The sequence below is a fragment of the Strix aluco genome, chromosome 11 (assembly GCF_031877795.1).
Source record: "Strix aluco isolate bStrAlu1 chromosome 11, bStrAlu1.hap1, whole genome shotgun sequence".
NCBI classification, from domain to species: Eukaryota; Metazoa; Chordata; class Aves; order Strigiformes; family Strigidae; genus Strix; species Strix aluco.
In genome coordinates, this window is record NC_133941.1 from 21,515,205 (window position 1) to 21,528,554 (window position 13,350).

The following is a 13,350-nucleotide window of genomic DNA, read 5'->3' on the forward strand; positions in this document are numbered from 1 at the left end:
TCAGGAGAAATTAACTTTGACAGATTCAGGCCTGCCCTGGAATCTCTTTTTTAAGAGATTAAGAGATTAATCTGTTCTCTTTCAGGAGGTGGATTGCTTTTTTCTTCTTGTGTTTTCTCATGATGTCAATTAGTGTCATCATTTTTCTTCATTCATCAAGCAATATTTCCCAGATCTCCAAGGAATGGTAATTTTTTTCTGAAAAAAAATTCCTGTTGAACACCATCCAAATGAGAAATGAGTCTCAGTTATGGTAGATTTTAAAATGTGTATAAATTTACAATGCGTTCTGGTTATTATGGTTTGCTGTTACATGCCTAAAATAGATTTAGTAAGTCTGTCCTTCACACGGTGTTCTGCTGAATCTATGGTATATCTGCTGTTGAAATTTTGCTGAGGAGAGGTAATTGTTACATCAACACGAAACAGTTCAAACTGAGTTTTATAGCCTTTGAATCAGCCCTTCATGTTGATACCTTATGCTGCTCTTTGAAGAATTCAGAAATATCTGTGAAGTGTTGCTTCTGTTTTGTACCAAAACATGATCTCTTTGTCTTTCCCCTGATAACTTTACTGATAACTTCAATTATTATTACTAATAATACTCAAATGCTCTTCCCAGGACTTACATCAGCAGCTGAAGTGCACAAATACTCGTGTTTCATGATATATTTGAATAAAGATATATTTGACCCTTCAGGACAGGGAGGGCCATGTACAGTCATTTTACTTAGTTGAAGCCGAGGGAAAGAAAAGGGAAGGACAGCTGATTGTAGGGTTGTACAGAATGGAAAGATTTCTTTGAGTGTACCGTACCACAGGAACGCTTCAAGGATGAGGGCCTGCCAATCTTCTGAGCTGAGAGTCCTCTAAGACCAAAGCTTGGAGGGTTGTAGTTACAAACACATTTTCATCAGTCAACCCTCATGAATGTTTGAATTCCAAAGAGAGGTTTTAAAAGCAAGGACAGCTATAGAAATACTACCCATATAACTTCAAATTAGTAAATCTACATTGTCATAAACATCCTATGTGACCTTGTCTCAAAAACATGAAACAACCTTATAAAATATATTTACTTGCAAATTGTAATGTTGGCATCTGTCAATAAAAGGTGCTGCTGATTAGCTGCATATATTGATAGATTTATTAAACTTGTATAGTTATTAGTCAGATGAAACTCTGCAAATTCAAATTAAGAATACTTGGGGACAGAGATAGAAGGAATGATGACTATTCGGTGTAAAGAAATGTTTTTAAATGTAAGTTACTATTGATATCAAGCTGGTTTTTTTTGTTTGAAATTTCAAATATATGGAAAAAATTTAGACTAAAACCACTGAAAGAAATGGAATAATGGCATTTGGGTTAGCAACATGTGGTATTTTTTTTTCCATGTATTAAACTGTGAATTGTCATAGTGCCAAAACATTCATAGAGTTTTAATCTATCTCTATATAAAATTTCACAGTAAATCTTGCGTAGCTATAAAATGGAAAGTACTGCTGCGAATAAATTTATAATCTCATCAGTTTTTATGTGATGGAAAAAGCTATGCAACAAATAGTCAGCTATAAAAAAAATTAGCCTTAGTACTATAGCACCTTTCCAGGTGCTATGAAATTGCTGTAGCATTAATATTGAGTCTATGTTCTTCATAATGCCTTTTGAGTACTGTCTTGTGTAGATAATAATTCAGGATTGTTTGTCCTCTTCATAAACAGTATTGATCAGTGGAGGTTAGTACTGTTCAATATCAGACATTCTCTACCAAGAGGGCTCAAAGTGTCTGCTTTCTGATGTCTCCTATTTTAACAACAGCACCTCAAGTGTAGTTGCAAAGGTACACTAGTTTTCTTTTTTATGAATTATTTTAATTGCTCTCAATAGATCAGTATCTAAGCAAGGAGTATTTGAACTGATGAAGTAATGCTTCGGTTTGTGCCATGATAGTAAATGATATTAAATTGTACTTAGATTTTAGATTGTACTTAATAATTGTACTTAAGATTTGAGAGTATTTTTAGTTAATAATGAACATAGCACCCACATTTTTGAAGTGAACTGCCCTACTGATGCTGTAAAATCTGAAAAATGGGTTTGCTGATGTCTTTAGAAACTAATCATGCCCCTAAGCAATTTAGTGCACTTAATTACATTTTTTACTGTTGTCTTCCACAAGGCAGAAGATGACAATTTTCACATGTAATGATCCATCACAAGTAATTAGCATTAATATAACTGAACAGGTTCAATATTCTGGCATAATTTCTTTGCCAGTGTCTGACATTACAAGGTGAAGAAGTTGCAAATTACTTCTGTAACTGAAAGGGCTAATCTAGCGAGTAGGGACTTGGTGCTTCTAAAGCATCTCCAGAGTCTAGGCATTACCCTCCTATGGCACCAAGGACTTCAGTGATTTAAGACTCTGAAGGATTCATAAAAATGTTTAACAACGCTTAATAAGCAGTTAATGAGAAAGCAGTGAGGACCCAACTATCGGATGTGGTAGGGAAGGACTGAAAAAAGTGGTTTCTTGGAGCTGACTAGAGATAGGGCATGAAGCTTGTGCAAGTGCAAAACAACACTATCACCATGTTAAATATTCCCTATCCCTCAGGGCTTTTTTTTTTGTGTGTGTGTTGGACCATAAGTGCATTATTCCCTATGTAACAAAGGTAAAACTGTTTCTCCAGGAGCATTCTGTGCTTCTGATACTTGACTGAGACAGAAGTGCTGCACATCTCTATTGCATAATATATTGGTGTAATTTTCCGTGTTTCTGTTTCAGCTGCCCTGTATATAGGTAAGGGTAAGGAAATACTGTCTTGAGTGTTTTGGCTGCTCCATCAGCAAGCATAGACACCAAATTACTAATTCAGGCATAAAATGTAATTCTGTATGATCTAAAGGTAAAGAAGAAAAGTGATCAAAGCAGTTAAAATATCAGCTAGGTTGCCCATGGAGATGGAGTTTTGCAAAGTGCTTTTCCTTCTTCCTAATGATTATCCAGAGTTTTAAGGTAAAGCAGTGCTGAACAACCATGCTGAAAAACTGATACAGAATCACTGAAGTAGTATATCACTTCCAAACAGTGCAGTTATGAACATGAAATTCCTATAAATTCTGGCTTAATTTTCTAGGAGTCTCATGCCTTGAAATTTGTGGGGAGTTACACACTGAGATCCTAAAATCTTTCTTCATAATTGGATCCAAATGTTTTTGGCTTGTAGTCTGTTCTTTCCTGGTACTCTTATTTCCACTTCTGTCTGTCTAGAAAAGGACTTTACAACACTAACCATGTGTTTGGCTAGTAAGAGCCACTGATAACTTTAAACCTGTAATAGATTTAATACTCAATCTTCTTATCTTGCTTAAAATGGTAAAATAATTCCTCCATGTTCTCAGCTGTGCATTTCAGCAGTCAGATTGCAGCAGTCTGTCACTAAGAAGCTACAATGAGTACTGCTCATGACTTTTATATTTAATACAGGATCAAGGTTTACAGTAGGGGGAAAAAGTATCAGAAATGTGGTAACAGACATTAACAGTAAGAATAATAGTGTACAGGTCTGCCTCTCACACTCTTTCATTACTGTGTGCATAGAGAAGACATTACCCTGATATATGTAGAAACATAGGTCATAATCTATATTGTAATTTGTCAACATTATTCTACAGTACTTGTACTTACATTATCCTAATATTGACCTGTCTAGCTGCCTTGACATAGAAAATGCTTTACAGAGTTTAGTTTTGTTTTATTTAAATGTTCACTCAAACCTTTCTTCCCATCACCTGCCTTTGTTATCCCTCCGCATCTGTCTGAGAGATAATATTTTAGCTGGTTCAAATGGCCTTTGAACAGTGCTGCTCTCAAATCCTTACATCCTTGTTGTGTTAAATCAAGATACCATATATTTCTCTTTTGACTACCATAATAATATTCAGTATTTTCAACGGGTTCAGGATTTCCATGGCTCCAAGGGTTTAGGCAACAGCAGGCTGGTAGAAGTGTCCAGAATGTATTGTACCTAGTCCTTTCGTGTTCCATTTGCAAAGATTCAGGTAGTCCCTGATTCCTGTCAGTGCCTGCTTTGCAAGGTGACTGTAATCCCAATAAGATTTAACAAAATTAAATGCCACTGAAGCCACACTGTTTAGTGAAGAAGGTAGCAATAACGTATAGATAAAAATAAAAGCCTTGTTAGAGTACTCTGTGTCTCATGGTAATTAGGTTCAAAAATCCCTGGGGTAAACTTCTCAGGAGTAACTTTCTAACGTTTTGGTAACCTGCATTGATTAGAGATTCATTTTATGGTTCTATCATTAAAAAAGTAGTTGTTTAGCTGTGATTGTGATCTCATTTTCTCTGTAACTGCAGCACTATTGGTATGTGATAAGCAAAAGGAGAATTATCAAGTGATGATCTTGTTCCTGTAGAAAGAATGTCTTAATGTGTCCCTCTGCTCTCAGCTTCTTTGTCTGATGCTCCAAATACCGGTATTACTGAAATAGGGTATTTTTATGCCCACAAATAAAAAAGTAATGAGACATAAGCTTCTTAAAATTCAAGTTATATAAAGGGGAGGGCAGGGAAAGTTAAGGCAGTTTAATGGTGCACCTCTCTGTTCCAAAAATGAAATTCTTCTGAATCTTCTTGCACTTCCCCTTTATGGGAATAGAGATTGTCAGCTGTCCCTGTCCCCTTTTGCACAAGGTGTACGAAAAAGCTCCCAGGTCTCCATTATATTTGAGACCCAGCCAAATGATACATCTAGGTGCATCACACCTTACAGTGACTAAGAGCTCTTAAAAATTACTGTGTATTTGAACTCTTTTTTTTTTTTTTTTTTTTTGCTAACCTAACTGGATGTCTCAAAGTTCATGAATAAATGCTTTAAATACTGAGAGGGAGCAAGTGCATATCCGGAGACGAAATGATGATCCTCTTGATGTAGGGTGTTCAGCCTCCTTTCTTTCCTTCCCCAGGATGCTGACTTTTTCTTTGCCCTTGGTCTAATCAGTTTTCCTTCCCAGTGGGATTTGGGATTAGATAAGTGGTGAGGACAAGATTTGTATTTTCCAAAATATCTAGGTAGTTTTTGCAGAGAAGACTTTATAAAAACAAAACTGTCTTTTGGGCTAGGCCACAAGTTTAAATGAAGTGTATCATTAGTAAAACAATATTTGGCAAATTAGGATTATAACCTGCATTCTCTTTTTGTTTAGTTTTTTTGGGGGGGGAGGTGTGAGGGGGTGATGGGGGAAGGGAGTAATTATCTTCTAGAATGATTTTCGAACTATGTTGACTCCTTTTTCTCTAAAGAAAAAATCTCCAGTAAAGAAGGGAGAAGTAAAATAATTTAGTGATTAAATCTCTTCCATTCCAATATATTTTGTTACAATGAAGAATGAATAGACTGTTCAAGATGCATTCTATTATTCTCATGTGAAGAATAAGAAATTACACAACACAGACAAACATGCTGATAAACTTTGTTTTATAATTAAGAACATAAATTATACAATGTGCATCTTAGTGCAAGCGAACAGTTGCAGAGTATATGGGCCCCTGTAGATCATTTGAGTAAAAAAAGGAAAAAAGTTTGCTGCTGGACAAATTGCTACCAGATGCAGATTTCAATAAACACATACTGTTGTAGCCTTACCCAAAGGTGCTATGAATTTCTCGAGGCAAGTCTGCCTCTGCATTCACTAAACTGTTGAATGTTTGAATGTTAATTGAGTTACTGTATTATGTATGAATGCACTCCATCCCCCCAGTTTTTAATGTTCTCTGTTCGTCTTGTAGACCGTTAAATGTTGTCCGCAAGAGTAATTGTTAACCGTGTTTGCATTCTTCTGACAATCTACATTTCCTCTGGAAATGTCTCTCAAACTTCTTTTAAGGCATTCATGTTAGAGCTGTGCAAGAGAACTTGTGCTATCAATTATCACATATGCCAAGTGCATTGGTATTTCATTATTGTCAACATGTAATTTTGACTGCAAGACCTTTCTGTAGAAACAGTAGTAGCCTTTTTTCCAACTTTGTAAACTACTGATTTTCCTGTAAATAGAGGTGGAACTAGTAAGTGGTAATAAATGAAGTTGATTACAATGTGAAGAGTTGTTGAAAAATCATACAGCTTTGCCATAACTTCTCTTTAATGCCAGTGACTGCTAATTCACATTCACATGACAGTCAGAGGAAATTAAGCATCACAAATTTTAATAACAAAACATCAAGACCTACTTTTATGTGAAAATCTCATATGGAAAACCCTTTGTAAACGACTTATCAACTTAAATTTTCACAATGTCTTATGATTTCTTTCTTTATGAAGTATGGAATAATTTTACCAGCGTGATTGTTCAAAGATTTACATCCATATTGCTACTATAGTGCAAATATTGTTGGCTAAAGTTGGCACTAATTTCGCAGAGATTTGTAAAACAGGCAAATTTGAATAGCCTTTAAAATTAGTACTAACCTAGTTCTTACCGACCTACGTTTTTTTTCTATTTGATTCTGAATGTTTTCATGGTATTTACACTTTAATGAACATCTCTACAAAGTGCTGGTATTTCCTTTGCCTTACTCTAGTTCAGGTTCTCCTAAAGTTTCCTTTTTACAACATCTTTTTCTTGAACACATTATGACTTGGCTTCTAGCTGAAATCTGCTGTGCAACATACTTGTTTTTATGGAATTGGACGGAGTCCTGGAGAGACCACCTGATAGCTTAGGAGTCATAAAAATTAATGACCAATTTCATAGTTAAAACCCAGATTTGATTCCAAGATTAACCTATTTGTACCTGAGAAGATAAGGATTGCTTATCTTATCACTTCAGTGATAATTTTTCCTTAGCAGTGATTTCTTGTAGTTGATGTAAGGGCAAAATGATGGAAAGTCATCTCCTTGTAAACAAAAGTTGTGTCTGACCTCACGAAGAGACATCAAAAATGTCTATAGTGTTATGCAAACAATAAAATTTTGGCCAGAGAAAAAGGTTTCATTTTTAAGTTTGGAGAACGTAAAGTTTTAAAACGTAAGGTTTTAGGATGAGTTTCTGTTTTCTTGCTCTTTCAACCTTTAAAAACCCCACTTTAGATATTAATTAAGTAACATGCTTCAAATTAGTGATGAGTTGCTGCGTTCTCTAGGTATTGAGTCTGGAACACTGGAACTGTACTTCACATGTATATACTTCCATGAAGCAAGAGCTGCTTGTGAGCTTACTGAGTTTGTTATTTTTCATATACAGGAAAACTTTTGTCATTCTACAGGTGTGATGATGGTTTTAAAGTCATTCAGTTGTAATGCAGCAACCTTAAAATAATGCAGTTTTACTGGATATTAATGGCTTTGATAAGGGGAAAATGCTAAACCTTGAAATCTAGCAACATACTCTTAAAGAAGTTAGGTTGAACTGCAAGCTTTAGTATCAAGTGAACATCATGGCTAAAACATGATTAAGAATAAATATGAAGCAAGTATTGCTAGTTTTGTCTTTAACTTTCTCAACTCGTTAGCGCTTTGTCACCGACGGCAGGAAGGCCAAAGGCAAGTGCTTAGACCTTGTTGGTAATTTTAATACCTTTGAGAACATGAAAAATGAAAATCAAATTTTGTGCGTAGTCGTTGGTTTTCAGTAGCAAATGATTAGCTATATGAGACTTTAGATTAGATTAACAGGTTGCCCAGGGAGGTTGTGAACTCTTCATCCTCAGAGATACTCAAAAGCTGCCTGGGCATAGTCCAGCGTGCTCGAGGTGACCCTGCTTGAGCAGGGGGGTTGGACAAGATGCCCCCCAGAGGTCCCTTCTAACTCAGTCGTTCTGTGATTCAGTGAGTTGCCTGTCTTTAGTCTCACAGAGCCAAGTGTCTGCTCTTTAAACCAATGCAGCAATCGAAATAAGCAGGTACACCAGCTTCCAGAAATTTTGAATGAACAATTATTATTAACTCTAAAAAATGGGACTGGAGAAATTATTTCTCAAATCACAGGGAGAAGGGGAGCACACAGGTCTGTTCCAGCAACATAAATGTATGTGCCCAGTTAAGGAAAGCCTGAGAACAAGTGGGGGGATCTTAGAGATTCTTGTAAGGTGAAAGAAATAAAAATGTGATTCAGTAATGCATGAAAAGAAAACTAAATCAGACTCAGATAATTTTCATAAAACAAATTTATTAAAAATAGTCCTTATCTATGAAAGTCCTTTACAAAATCCCCTCAGCTATACGTGGCAGCACTGTCCTCAGTTGAAGGTCCGTGTACCAATGAATGTTTCAGTCCTGTGAGTTCAGGGGACTCTGAGGTTGTGCAGAGCAGCTGTGCTGAAACCCCTGTGTGTGAAGGTATACATGCAGATGTTGTCTTATTACTGAAGTGTAAAATGTTGCAAAAGTATTATTTAATGTCATGACTCTTTCATAGCAAGTTAAGATGAAGTGAATTGAATCTATTCCAGTTAAAACACAAAAGCAAACATAATAAAACTAGTCTATTTGGAATGAACTTAAAGCTGTGAGATTGTAGAAATAATTTTTGAGAAATATTCTATATGTGCAAGCACATTAGTACTTTGTCATCTTAAAATATGGGTTCTGTTTAACTACTTACTATACATGAAATAAATTTCTGTAATTTTAAAGTACTAACTCAAGCCTATCTGACAGTGAATTTGATCTCCTGCAAATTAAGTGTGAAATTATGTAGGTTAATCAATAAACACAAAAAATACATAGTTAAGGAAAAGACACAAACTGTGATTTAGATGGAGATAACTACTAAGATGATTATTTATTTTGTTATAACTAAAGTAGAAAGAAAAGTCACAGAAATAGAGAAAAGATGCACAAGTAAACCTGTGAAGAATTAAGTAATTACTTTCTAACCTCTCAAGGGGATAGGGGTTAAGAGATACAGTTTTAAAAGGGTTTATATTGTTGAAAGTTTAGTGTCTACTGAGACAGAGTGCCAACACCAGCAAACCCAAAATGCAAGTTAAAAAGAAAGAGAAAACTACTACTGGAAGAGAATATGAAGGCATAACAAAGCTATTTAAAATTATTACAGTGCAACAGCTGGTTTTGCTAATGTTTCTTGGTTATTTAAAAAAAAAAATCATCTAAATTCTAATTCTCTTTGTCTTCTCACTTTGAGTAACTGTAGTATATGAAGTTTGCTATCCTATGAGTCATTCTTCCCACAAATACTATTTCTTTGAATAGCCCTTGTAAAAACATGCATTTCATATTAGTTGTCTTAGTTGGCAATTGTGTAGACTTTTTTTCTTCCTGGGTGAGTGATTTATATGTACTAATCTCTGGATCTGCCTCTGCCACACATGGTGCGTACTGAAATAGTGGTAATACTGCACTGTACTGCTGTACCTATGATTACTGTGCTTGCGTTTTTGAAAGAGTACAGTTGATACAGTTGGCTGGTAGAGTATATCAACCACTGAAACTAGTTTAATTTCTTTCTCCACAGGCAATAATCTTATATCTAATAAATTCTGATATTTTGTACGTGTTTTGAGGGACAGACGGTCATGAAATTGAGGCTTGGTTTTATTTCTTAGTAGAATTAAAAAAGATAATGGACAAAGAAGGGGCAAATGCAAAATAAGATATTATTTCAAGCCTCCAAAAGAAGCCTCTTTGCATGAGTTTGGCTCACTGTAAGAAATACTAAAAAGAATTGTGGAAGCTAAATGACTGAGGTTCATTCAGATAAAGAATTAAAGAGCATCTGTTGTAGCTTTCATATGTGAATGACTGCTGGGCGGTCTATTTTAACTTTATCATTATAGGCAGTCATGGCAGTATTCTAAAGAACAGTGGCGGTTGTAGGCTTTCTTGCTGCTTTCACATTTTCTCTGATGGCACAATGGAACAGGCAAGCTCCTATGAGAGAATTCTATACTGAATTATATATACTCTGTGAGTTTGTCCAACTGTGCTAGCATGCATTCGTGACAGCAGCAGGCATGGATATTGATATGGTCATCATCCTCTCCAGCTGTCTTTGGTTCTCCAAAGAGAGGGCTGGATTAACTGGGGACAGCCTTTGGATTGAATCCAAACTGTAAAACACAAGCTCACACTTTTAGATGGGTAATGAAATACTTTAAACCCTGCCTTTCTTGGAATTACAGGTTTTGTGTTGTTTGGGGCCACTTTTTGATATTTCTGCTTTCTGGATTTAATCTAGAGTTTAGAATTTGGATCTAATTGTTTAATGCATTTAATACGTAATTTAATATTGTTTAATGTGTGTTTAATATGTAGATTTATGCTTGCTTTGGATCACTCAACAAGGTAAAATCTTGGCTAGAGCTGAAACATGTTGATAAGGTTCAAGGACCTGAATGAATTTTTTTTTATACAGTGGAAATTAGAGATGGCTATGGGACATCTAGGAAAAGGAGATAAAATGTGCTGTTAGATATAGTTTTAGTTAAATTGAGGCGTAAAGGTCACAAACTTGATTTTTCTGCTAAGTGAGGTTAAACTCAAACAAGGTTGGTTATTAAAAAAAGTGATCACTTTTTGTAATGTAGCATTAGCAACATCCTTACCTCATAAGTAATAACTGTGGAGGATGCTACATGAGTTTTCAGGACAATACTAGAAAATGGTTAGTGTATTTGGAAAACTGCTAGAATTTAAGCTCACTTATGAAAAAAAAATTTTGTTTTTTGTGAAGAAATTTCTAAATGGAAGAACGAATATTGTGATCATTTGAGCCTTTTGCTTTCAAAGGAGAATGATGTTCTCAGCTTTACCATAAAATCTGCTATCCTTAATTCTGATTGTAAAGGGGCATTTTTCTTTATTGTTTAAAAGCAAAAGTATGGAACTTGTGGCAGAGAAAACTGCTTATAGCATAGACTGCCTTTTTAGAACTGTTATTTTAATGTGGAAGGATGAGGTAATAGAGTAAAGTAATAACCAGAAAGCTGCAGTGTGTGACTCCGGTATCAAAAAACAACCTCACAGTCTTGATCTTTACTGTACTTTTAAAAAAATTTTGTGGGGGCCTCTAATTAGCATATTAGTTTCAGGAAGAGTATCAAGAGTACTCTAATTCTGTATTTCAAATGGGATCTGATTAATACTTCAGGCATGCAAGAGAGCTATAACATTAAGACTGTTGTTACTATAGTGAGATGCTATTACAGACATCACAAGACTTGTTATACAAGGAAACATGATTACTTTGGATTAAAGAAGTTGCCAAAGGCTTGAAGGATTTATAGGTGCTGCCTCTTTGAGTTATATATAACTTCATTATTTTGTTGAAAACGTTTAGATCTAGAATTAATGAAGCACAATAAATGCTGATGAAATGAATCAGCAGGTTTGACAGCTTTTAACTGACGCTGAGCGAATGATGAATTTCATTATAGTATTCTTTAAGTCTCAAAATTACTAGATAATTTACAGAAAGTAATAGATTGAGCACTTGCACAGAGAAATGTGCAAAATCATATTCTTTATAACTGGAGTGATGTTATCAGAACTGACATGATCAAGACATCAATTTAAGCATATTTCTTAAATGACTTATTGTTCATATGCATGTGAGAGAGGAAATGGTCTATTGTGTTTGTGGAGGAGGTGTCTGTGGTCTGGATTTTGGAGGCAAAAAATAGTGAGAGCAGTCAGTATCTCAAAGATGTCAGGAGGAAGCACAAGGATGAGTGAGATCAATGCCAATGCACTGGTCACGGGTGTCTGAGCCAGACAAGAACTGAGTACCACCAGAAATCTAAGCTGTGCTGTCCTGGGAAAAAAGGGGTTTACAACTGTTGTAGTTTGAAAGGGGTCTGGAGCTTGTTGACATGCTAGGTAGGCTGAGCGAGTTAGTTTAAATGTTCTGAATTTAAGAGGGACATAGAGGAGATTAGAAGAACAGAGATTGCAAGCCTCAGGCAAAGAGGAAGTGGGAAAATGTGGCTTTAGAAACAAAGGACTAAAATTTGGCTTTTTTCTGCAGCATCTCCAAAATTTAGTCACGGTTACTGTAATTAGAAGGGATGATGAAATATAAATTCGTTACAGCACTGTGGTGTGCTGGGCTGCTGCAAGGTCTCTTTTTTATGTGAATTAAGAGTTCAGTGAATGCATATCATGTCAATTTGATCGTTCCATTAATCTCAGCTGTATAAAATTGGCTGCATTTTAACATTGCTTCGTTAACCCAGCTCAGAGACTAGTGTGACATCCAGTAACTTTTTCTAGACAGCTGCATTCCATTCCATTATATGAAGTCTGTAGTACTGCAAAGATGTTTCAAAATTATTATTATTTTAACAGCTGGTTAATTACAAATTATTTATTGGATTCTTAGAGTTAGCTGAGCAGTCATCATTTGCTCTTGTTACCATGATGCAGAATTAGTGTTGTGTGTATTAATATGAGTGTTAGTAAATCTGAATGAGAAATGAGCAATAACCAATGATGAAAGGCTTTTAAGTTTTGAAATAGTCTTACAACATTTGTTTCTTACAAGCAATACTATAAAAAGAAAATATGTAATGGCAGAAATTGTTCTTGAGTTTCATTTGACTCTCTGTAATGTGACTCAGGAATTTAGTTATGTAAAAATATGACTAAGTCTCTTTTGCCTTTGAGGTATAGACCTGGATGAAATCCAGTAAGGGATTGGATTTCAGTAAATTGGGAAAGTTCTTTCCCAGTCTTTTTAACTTTGAATTTGGGACAAAACTACATCAAAAGTTGGAATAGGTTTCTCATCTAACTATTCCATGATCAGGTGAGGGTTTTTTCTCTTCAGTAGTGTCTGATTACTAAATTAAGCTCTCAGCAATAATAAATCATTCCCCTGCAGAATAAAACCTGTAATTTTTCATATAAGTTGTCTTTTGTACCTTTTGAAGTATAGCTCTTTCGGCTGTGGAGTGAATCCCTGGGTAGATACAGCAAAGAGAGGGAGTGAAAAAGAATGCAGGTGCATATTGTATAGTTTCTTAGGGTGACATGCTTAACATATGCCAGAGTATTTGAAAGTGATGTATTAACTCCTGTTAACAGTATGCTATTTGGGTTGGGTTTTTTATGTAATAAAAAGTCAAGTGTGGTTTCTGTCACAGCCTGCCCAAATGACTGTTTTTTTCAGAAGTCTGATACACTCTGTGCTGTAATACATTTGAGACACACCAGTGCAGTGCGTGTATTTATACTCACAGTAAATGTAAGCAGGTAGGGAAGCACAGAGGAGGATCATTCAGAACTGCATGTGCACTGTTTAAAAAAGAAACCAACCCACCTGACTAGCCTGAAGACCTTGTGTTGCAAATGCATATGCCT

General features: G+C 35.5%; 1 protein-coding gene across 9 annotated transcripts in view; it reads left to right on the forward strand.

The window, feature by feature from the left end:
• Window positions 1–13,350, forward strand: part of ATG7 (autophagy related 7) — a 114,942-nt gene that overhangs the window by 55,587 nt on the left and 46,005 nt on the right. For 4 of the 9 annotated variants that reach the window (XM_074836619.1, XM_074836622.1, XM_074836620.1 and 1 more), the window contains one exon: window positions 86–1,081. The exons of the other annotated variants lie outside the window; for them this stretch is intronic. In XM_074836619.1, the coding sequence (XP_074692720.1) occupies window positions 86–133 (48 nt within the window). In that variant the 3' untranslated portion in view covers window positions 134–1,081. Of the gene's footprint in view, window positions 1–85; window positions 1,082–13,350 lie in introns of those variants that run through there. 9 annotated transcript variants of the gene reach the window in all.